This window comes from Delphinapterus leucas, chromosome 20, assembly GCF_059928025.1.
Source record: "Delphinapterus leucas isolate spDelLeu-1000000601 "Yukka" chromosome 20, BTC_Dleu_Yukka2, whole genome shotgun sequence".
NCBI classification, from domain to species: domain Eukaryota; kingdom Metazoa; phylum Chordata; class Mammalia; order Artiodactyla; family Monodontidae; genus Delphinapterus; species Delphinapterus leucas.
In genome coordinates this window covers 9,747,655-9,756,604 of record NC_143148.1, presented here as the reverse complement: position 1 = coordinate 9,756,604, position 8,950 = coordinate 9,747,655, and the positions used below count along the sequence as shown (strand labels likewise).

The 8,950-nt window shown below is 57.1% G+C and overlaps 1 protein-coding gene across 3 annotated transcripts in view; it reads right to left on the bottom strand.

The window, feature by feature from the left end:
* Positions 1 to 12: 12 nt before the first annotated feature.
* Positions 13 to 8,950, bottom strand: part of SYMPK (symplekin scaffold protein) — a 35,819-nt gene continuing 26,881 nt past the window's right edge. For all 3 annotated transcript variants that reach the window (XM_022585320.3, XM_030761221.2, XM_089902677.1), the window contains exons 19-27: positions 8,664 to 8,772; positions 8,230 to 8,330; positions 7,514 to 7,604; positions 6,287 to 6,388; positions 2,215 to 2,402; positions 1,293 to 1,469; positions 1,005 to 1,100; positions 424 to 753; positions 13 to 257 (exon numbers count right to left, since the gene is read on the bottom strand). In XM_022585320.3, coding sequence (XP_022441028.1) covers positions 120 to 257; positions 424 to 753; positions 1,005 to 1,100; positions 1,293 to 1,469; positions 2,215 to 2,402; positions 6,287 to 6,388; positions 7,514 to 7,604; positions 8,230 to 8,330; positions 8,664 to 8,772 — 1,332 coding nt within the window. In that variant the 3' untranslated portion in view covers positions 13 to 119. The remainder of the gene's footprint in view (positions 258 to 423; positions 754 to 1,004; positions 1,101 to 1,292; positions 1,470 to 2,214; positions 2,403 to 6,286; positions 6,389 to 7,513; positions 7,605 to 8,229; positions 8,331 to 8,663; positions 8,773 to 8,950) is intronic.

Below are 8,950 nucleotides of genomic sequence, written 5' to 3'. Positions count from 1 at the left end.
CTGCACCCTTGCCCCAGACCAGCGATATTTTTAATTTTTAAAGGCAAAGCACCGCCGGCCAAGCCCCTCCCAGGCCTCCCTGAGCTCCCAGTCCCACTCCCCTTCCCCACCAAGCCCCGTCAGCTGTTCCCCTTGGTCTCGGGTTCCCCGGCTTCCTCAGCAGTGGGGCTGGGAGTCTTCACGGTGTCTTCTCCGGCAAGGGTGAGGGTCTGGGGGCTCCGCTCTTCCTTTGAAATCAATCCGCCGGCTGCAGCTTCCTGATGACAGGAAAATGGGGAGCGGTCAAAGCGCGGTCCCACCTCCAATATTTCTTCAGGCCGTACCCTTTCTGCCCCCTCCCCGCCTTGGGCACTCGGCACACACACTTAACCCCAGGCCCCTGATCTTTCTGGTCCTCTGTTGCTCTGAGGTTGTCATCCCTACCTTAGGTAGGGGTCCCTCAAGACTAGAGTCCAGCAGTGCAGCTTCAGTCAGCCCCGAGTCATCATCCATGCTGATGAAGATGGCCGGGGTCTCACACTCAGGCCCCTCCTCCCGGAAATCAATGGCTTCCTCCGGCTGGGGAGGGCCTGGCCGGGCCGAGGACAACGACGAGGAGGACGAGGAGGGGGCTCCCACTCCCCCAGGCTTCAGCTTCTGTTCCTCCTCCAGCTGCCGCTTTAAGGCCTTCTCCTGGGCCAGCCGCAGGCCGATGAGGTCTTGAGGGGGGCGGGGGGCCGGGGGCGGTGCCAGGGCCAGGGGCTCTAAGTCATCCTGGGGGTGGGGAGGGATGCACAAAAGCTCAGGGACGGGTGAGACCTAGGACCTAGGCTGCTCTCAAGAGGTTGGTGGGAAAGAAGACAGAAACCATCCTAAGGCAGACAGCAGACTGGGTATAGGGAGTAAGGGGCAGCTGTCTCCCCACCCCCAGTTCCTTTCAGTAGAAGCCTCGGCAGAGAGATGGCTGGAGTGGGTAGGAGGGGACGGGGCCTTTCTGGCTTGGGGAAGGGGCTGCAGGCCCTCACCTCTTCCAGGGGCCCGGCAGGTGCTTCCTTAGTCTCTGGCTCTTGCTTGCCGCTGGCCTCCAGGATGGTCATGATGGAGTTGGGGATGTGTGCTTGCTAGGGGAAGAGCAGGATGGGGGCGCTACGGACAGCTCTGACCCAGAGACACCCCACCTCACCCAGATCCTTGGTGTCCTTGACCCTCCAGAGGCCCAGACCTTCATGGCGGTGCAGGGCTCCCCTCTGCCCATCCCACCCAGTCCCCCAGGGCTGGATCCATGGGGCCACCCACCCCACACCCTGGGGTACCTGGTGGGGGGTGAAGGAACGGACGTGGGCCAGCAGGGGCTCCCGGAGCTCCGGGCACTTGTCAAAGACGGCACCCAGCTGCTGGGGTGGGAGCTGCAGGATGACCTGGAAGCTCTGGGGCTTGGTGCGTTGACAGCACTTGATGAAGCCCTCCCACACCTTGGGATACTTCCACACCTGGACCAGGCAGGGAGGAAGCAGTCATCAAGGGGCCTGCAGGCAGCCAGCCACTCCAGAAACTGGGAGAAAGACCTTGCCAAGATGGCACCGCCTCATTTCTTTCACAGCAGCCTCTAGAGGGCGACATTAACCCTGCAAAACCTACGAGACCCAGATGCGGGGACTTGTCCAGGGTCACACAGGTATGGTACCAAGGGGCAGAACCAACATCTGAACCCAGGTCTGTCTGAATCTGCACTTAACCTCTAAGCCAGATATTGCAAAGTAGCAACCTGTGGCCTAAATCCAGTCTGAAGGCTTGTGCATGGGGTTTGTTTTTTGTTTCATCATGGTATTTCTAAAAACAATTTCTAGCTTCTCCTGAAAAACGGAACCATCTTTCAGCTCTAGTATGCATCCTGGCTGGGTGCACAATGGTGGGGGGCAAGGGGCGGCCATACCTCTCCTGGGATGTGCACCCCCTGAAGCCTTCTGCTTGCTCCTACCACCCAACAGCCCTCACTCATCACATTGCCACCCTATACCTGTCTGACTCAGTGACCCCTAAAAGGTTGTATTGTCTCAGCAGAGGGCAGGGCAAAGGAGCTGGCTGTCTTGGTAGAGCTTATTCTCTGCATCACGGCTCCCTTGGGGTAGGGGCCAAGCAGGCTGGAAAAGCCTGGGGTTTTGCCTCAAGTCTGTCTGTAGTGTGTCCTGCTGCAGTCCCCTGCTTGGGAGACTGGGGTAGTCAGGGGTGGGTTACCTGTTTCATGATGAGGCGGGAAAGGATGTTCATGACGAAGCCCCCCAGGCGGGGGTACATGGTCAGGGACTGGATGACGGTCCTCATGAGCAGCATGGGCAGGGGACTCTGCTCCATCAGCTGCTGCATCACCACGGCCAGCACCTCCGACGTGTACACGTTCCGCTCCGCAAAGCACAGGTTGGTGGCTGCGAGGAGGCGGAGAGTGGGCCTGTCCCCTTTGCCCAGCTGCCCCCTGGGAAGTGGGAGCCCCACCCCTTAGAGAACCTCAGCCCCATTATGTGCCCGTGTGAGGGGAGACCCAGCCCTGACTTCCTGAAGCTCCAGGCAAGACAGACCTCCCCCACCCAGCAGAAGGTCTCCTTCTAAGGGGACACTGTGGCCTGGTCCTTGGAAAGCCTGGGAGCTGGGTCTAAGGGAAAAGACACTTCCATCTCCTAGAAGCCCCACTGGGCAGAGTGGGAAGACTTTGGCCCTCTCTGTTTGGGGACAACCCCCAGAAAGGATGAGGTGAGAAAGATATATTGCCAACCCCTGGGGACCTATTCTGGCTTGATTGGTGTGACATAGCACCTCCACCCCTACTGGAGAGGGAAACAGCTTTAACTTCCGTAAGTAATCCCATAGGAGACAGAAGAGATGGTCTCCACCAGCAGGCTGGTCAAGAGATTGCCTACTCTCAACCCAGTGCATAATGGCTTGCGCTGGTGCTCAGGTGTTACCAGGTGTAGGATTACATGGAAGGCACGGTCCACAGAGTAATGAGAAAGGGGCGAGAGGAGGATGTCTGGGCATACGATGAGCTCCCCAGCTCAGCACCCAGTGCCAGGAAGGGCCCAAGGAGTGCTGGTACAACACAAGCACCCACGAAGGCAGGCAGACCAGGGAAGGCCCTGGGGTCTGTTCCCTCAGGAGTGGGTTGTGGTACCCCAAAATCAGTGGTGCTCGGATCCACTGTGTTAATGGGGAGACTCCAGGAACTGCCTCTGAACCCCTTCTTCCCCAAACACCACTTGCCATGTGAGTCTGTCAACCAGGAAGTTTTTATTGAGCTAGAAGAGACCCCCAATCCTTGAGAGGCTAATGGAGAACAGGGGTGGGTGCCTATAAAGAATGGGGGGTGGGGGGCTTCTATAAGGAAAAGGGGGAGGATGGGGGCATTACAGGTAGACAGGCAGGGAGGAGGTTGGAGGCAGGGTAGTGAGGATATCTAGGCTGAAGGAGCAGAAAGGAGAGATAGAAGGTGAACAAAGTACAAGAGGACCTGTCAGAAACTAAGGCTGTTCCTCCTCCCTTCTAGGTAGCTGCTGGCTTCTGCCTGCTCTGCCTAAAAGCCTCCAAAATCAACCCTCTTCCCTCTCCTCCGCCTCAGCTCCACCCCAGCCTCCTCCTGGGCCTCCCACCCACCCTCTAATCCACCCTCCATACAGCAGCCTGAGGGGTCTTTCAAAAGCTCAACCTGGGGCTTCCCTGGTGGTGCAGTGGTTGAGAGTCCACCTGCCGATGCAGGGGACACGGGTGCGTGCCCCGGTCTGGGAGGATCCCACATGCTGCGGAGCGGCTGGGCCTGTGAGCCATGGCCGCTGAGCCTTCGCGTCCGGAGCCTGTGCTCCGCAACAGGAGAGGCCACAACAGTGAGAGGCCCGCGTACCGCAAAAAAACAAAACAAAAAACTCAACCTGACCCTGTACCTCCCACAGGCCCTTAAGTGAGCAAGTCCACACTTGAACTGTGGCCTATGAGACCCTGTGTGGGCAAGGCCTACACGGTTACAGCCTGACCTCATCTCTTGACCAAGCCCCCTCCCCCAAACCGCCAGATCCAGCCAGGGTGCGCTCTGCAGTTCCAGAACCAGGCCACGCTAGCATCTCTCTTGGCCTGATGATCTCTGGGATCATCTTCTCCCCTGTTACCTCACCCCTATTCATCCTTCTGTGGTCTCAGCTCAGGTGTCCCCTCCTCCAGGAAGCCCTCCCTAACGTCCCATACAAGGGAGAGTCAGTGGCCGCGCTGGGCCCCCTGTCCCAGTCCTGTTCCTTTTGGACTGTTACTCTGGGGATGGCCTGTGAGCCCCAGCAGGGCAAGGCCAGGACTGTCCCCATCCCTGTTGTATCCTCAGCACTGCCCAGCAAAGGACTGAGCAGAGGTGCTCAATGAGTTTTCTTAATCACTGAACCAGTCCACTGGACAGGTCCAGTTGTAGAAAAACTCACCAGAGAAAAAGGGTGGTTTAAGGAGAGACTGAATGCCTGGAATGACTGCTTATACTGCTAGGCACTGGGGATTCCACTGGGGCCCAAAACAGGACTAGACTTTGTATCTGGACTTTGGATCTGGAGCTTACAGTCAAGTAGGGTTACTAGTGCAACTGAGAAAAGCACTGGTGCCTGAGCAGAGAAGCGTGCTCTGGGAGCTGACTGGACTGCATGCTGGCGATGAACAGCCGGTAGGGTGACCAGCTGAAGGGTTGCCAAGAGCTCACCAATATAGAGGCTCCGTGTGGGCCTGGGTCTGTAGGAAGAAACACGTGGGGTTCTAAAGGCCAGGACTTGCTGACGTCTCCAGGGCCTGGTCGCTGGCTTCGTGTGTGACCTGTGCTAAAGCCCTTTTTCTCCCTGGGCCTTGGTTCCCATGTATAAGATCAGGGACTAAATCTGGGTCCATGAATGGGCTTTAGTGAGGTGGCAGGGGTGGGTGGGGCCTACACGGTTACCACCTGACCGCATCTCTTGACCAGGCCCCCTCCCCCAAACCACCAGACCCAGCCAGGGTCAGCTCTGCAGTTCCAGAATCAGGCCATACTAGCATAATCCGAACCCCTCAAATTGTACATAAAAACATGTGAGGGTACCGTCCTTGGGAATGGGCTTGTAACTTTCCAGAGATCATCTAAGGGGCCAGGTCGTGTAAAAAGACTACTCCTGGAGCCTCAGCTTTGAGACACTTTTCACTTTACTGCTTCCACTAGAGGCCTTAGTTCCTTCTCAGTTGTAGCGTGTGTTTATAATTTTCATAAGCTCCTCTCTTGACCTAAAAGTTTCTGAGAGAATTTGCTGAGGAAGACTAGGAAATAAGTCACTGAAGAAGCTACTTCAGGCTAGACATGAAACTAAATGTCAAGGAGGGAAAACCCCATCCCCGCTTTTAAAGGAGAGAGGAGGAAACAAAGGACAGTTGTCTTCCGAGAAGAGCAGGGCACAGTAAGGGCTTCCACCTGTGGGGGAAAGCATGGCTTCTGGACCAGAAACCTCTTTCAGGGAGGAAGTGGAGGGGAGCGCTGGGGAGAGCTGAGGGAGAGAGATTGTCCCACAGGAGGCAGCCCTGGGACCCAGGATGCCATCTGCAGGAGGAACCAGCAGGACCGGGTTTCCAACTCAGATCCACCCAGCTTCAGATTCTGTTTTTTTGCACTATACCACTTAGCTTCTATGTGGCCCTGAGCATGTTACTTAACTTCTCTGGAACTTCCATTTCGTCTACAAAACGGAAGTCAGCATACTTCCCAGGTAAAGAGTGGTGTGGATTGGCAGGCAGGCCTGTAAGGTACTGAGGAAAGCCTGGCTCAGAGTAAGTGCTAGGTAAACAGTGACAACAGCTATTATGAAACTGCTAACTGTGGTGAGCCCACCAGGTTGCCACCAACTCCCCTGCCCTGGAGGCACACTCTCCAGTCTCAACTGGAGGCCAGACTAGACTCCTGGTCCAACAACTGCCCTGGTGCACTCTGTCTGCTCTGCTGGCTGTGCATCTGCCCAGCTTGGCCAAGGGCTCTGCTTACTTAGTTCCTCAGGCTGGTGCTGGGAGGGAGGGGCTCCCCACCCTTCCTGAGGACTACTCTGTGTCAGTGCACAGTGGGTGTATCAGTTCCTTAGGTGGGGGGAGGGAGAAAGGAAGGACAGAAGTGGGGAGGGAGGGGGAGGAACGAGGGTAGGTGTCCGGAACTCTGAGATGGGGCTGCAGGCAGCATAATCTCCGACTTGGCAGATTCCAGCAGGGGCACATGGGTGACTGGGTTCTTCCCCAGGTCCGAAGTGGCCAGACCACTCAAGGGGATTTGGGGGGAACGCCTCACCTTTGATGATGGACTTCATGTCACACTTTGAGGAGTCGATGTTGTGTAATGCGATGAGAAGCTCTCCAGGGTTCAGGGGGGACAAGGCTGAGTTCCCTTCACCTGCAGCAGGTGGGAGTGGCGGGGAGGTGGAGGAGACAGTATGGAGGCCTAAGAGACAGGTCCAAGTCCCCCAAATTGGGGGGAGCGGCAAATGAAGACAGGCGCCCTCTGGGATTAGGGGTACAAAGGGCTAAAGTAGCAGAAGGAGGAGACTGAGAACGCAAAAGGAGGGGCCTGAATGCAACAGCAGCTGGAAAGCCATCCTTCACAACCGGAGGGCATCATCAGAGGCCTTCATTGTGCTCTCCTCCTCCCCAGCACTGGGCTCCTACCCTCGTTAGGGCAACATCTAGTGTGATTCAGCTGCTCTCCCCCACACTTGCCCCAGGCTGGGCACCCATGAGGGCAGAGCTAGGACGAGCTCATCCCAGGTGCCTAGCACAGCACAGATACTGAGGGGAATTCGCTGGACAGGAAAGGCTGGGACAGGCAACAGACTTGCAAACTGCTTGAACTGAATGCCACAGTGGAGGAGGCTGGGGGAGATGGCAGTCTTCTGGTGGGGTTTTGAGGGTCCCAGTCACTCTTGTGCGTATGTTTTAAATCACCAGATTACACGTGGAACAGACAGCCTCCACCCTCCTTAGCTCCAGCCACTGGGGTGAGGGGTGAGGAAACTACCCTATGCCACTTGGTAGTCTTTCTAGGTTGGAAGTTTTCTTTCTTTTTGACCAGGTCAAACAAAGATCCCTCACCCACAGCTGGAGGGGTTCATGCAAGAGCTAAGGAAGGGCAGGAGTGCAGCCCATGTTTGAGGAAGAGTAGTTGGGTCCTAGAAGGCAAGACGCTTATAGAGAGTCAGACCTCAATTCCACAATTTTGTCCCCATTGTGGATGAAGCCATCATCCATGTATCACAGGAGGGTGACCTGGGAGCTCTGGGATAGACGTTGAGATGTCGCCAAGTCTGGACGGTAGCCCCAGAGAGCAAGATGAGCCCCCACCCCTTCCTCTCTAAAGATGGCATCCCTCCCCCAGCATTCCGCATCTCACCTCCAGGACCCCTTCCTCCTGCCGCCTGAGGTGGGGTCTCCTGGGGGAGCTGGGGCACAGGGAGCCACGGGGGAGGGATATGAGGGCCAGGGCTGAGCTGGCTGCTGGTGGGGAGGAGAGCACATCACCTACCGTGCTGGGTGCCCAGCAGGCGGTTGAAGACCTCCTTCACCACTATGGGGTTGAGTTTGATGAGCTTTGGCAAGGCCTGGATCACTTCCTTCTACAAGGGCAAGGCAGGGGAGGCAGGTCAGACACACCCGCCCACCCCCTCCAAACAAGCCTCCCCACTGCTCACCCTGGGGAGGTGGGGGGCAAGCTCTGGCCTCACCAAGCCCCTTCAGTGCTTTCCTCCTCTCACTTCCTCTGGTCCCTCAAGGCTGAGCTTTCCCAACTCACTGGGCCTGACTCAGCCCCAGCCTCATCAACCCCCATCTGAGCCCCCTGGGCCAGCTCAGTGATTCCTCCTGCAAGTGGAGGAGATGGAGGCTCACCCAAGGTCCCACAGCCTGTTACAAGACTGAGCATGGGCAGCGGATGCACATCCTCAAGGGGAGGTGCCTCCTACGCTAGGAAGAGTGCTGCTTCTGTGGTTACATTTAGGCCTCAGGACAATCTTGTGTGTATGGGGGGTGGGGGAGGCAAGGAGGGTGCATCACTGTGATACTCACTTGACAGAGGAAGAAACTGAGGCTCAGAGAGGGGAGCAGCTTGCAAAGTTGACACTGACCCAGACAAGCCCCAGAATGTGTTTACAAGCATCTGACATGGGCACCTGCCTACCTCCTCTCTGCCCCTGCCCTGCCACGTCCTTGTCAGTGGGGGCATCGAGGCATCCAGCTCCATACCTTTTCCAGCCCATTGAGCACAGGGATGAGGAAGCGGACGTCGGGCAGTCGCTTGTGGTAGAGATCCCGGACCCGCTTCACCAGCTCTGGGGAGGGTGGGACTGCAGGTAGAAGCAGCAGGAGGCACAGGTGTTGGGGGTGGTGGGGTGAAGGTGAGCTCCGAGGAGGAGGAGAAATGGTGGTGGGTGTGTGGGAGGGGCAGGGAGGGGCAACTCCATTTCAGAGCAGAAGTCCTTGGCTCCTTGCTTTCTCAAGTGCATTTAGCAATACACTCTTCCACATGGAGAAACTGAAGCCCAAGGATGGGGAGAGACTCACAAGAGGGCCAAGCATCTGGGGACCCAGCAGCTCTGATCCCCAGGCCCGGGGAAGGGGAAATGGGGAAGACCTGGGCAATGGAAGAAAAGGATGAAAGGTAGGGTCCCAGGGGGCACCTTTGTCCGTGAGGCTGTGCAGACAACGTGTGACCAGTGTCTCTGCCCCCTTGGGACAGTTTTCCACCAGCAGGAGCAGCTCGGGCGAGTTCATGCCCATTCCTCGGATCTAGATGTAGAGAGAGGGATGACAGGGAAGGCCCAGGGAAGGGGCTAGGTGATGTGAGGACGATGAGGGGCCCAGGGTGAGAGCTCAGGGAGGCCCAGGTGTCAGGGGCAGGGTGGATGCTGGGACTTGGGAGTAAGAAGTGGTGACAGAGAGAGTAGATCTTAAAAATTCTCATTAG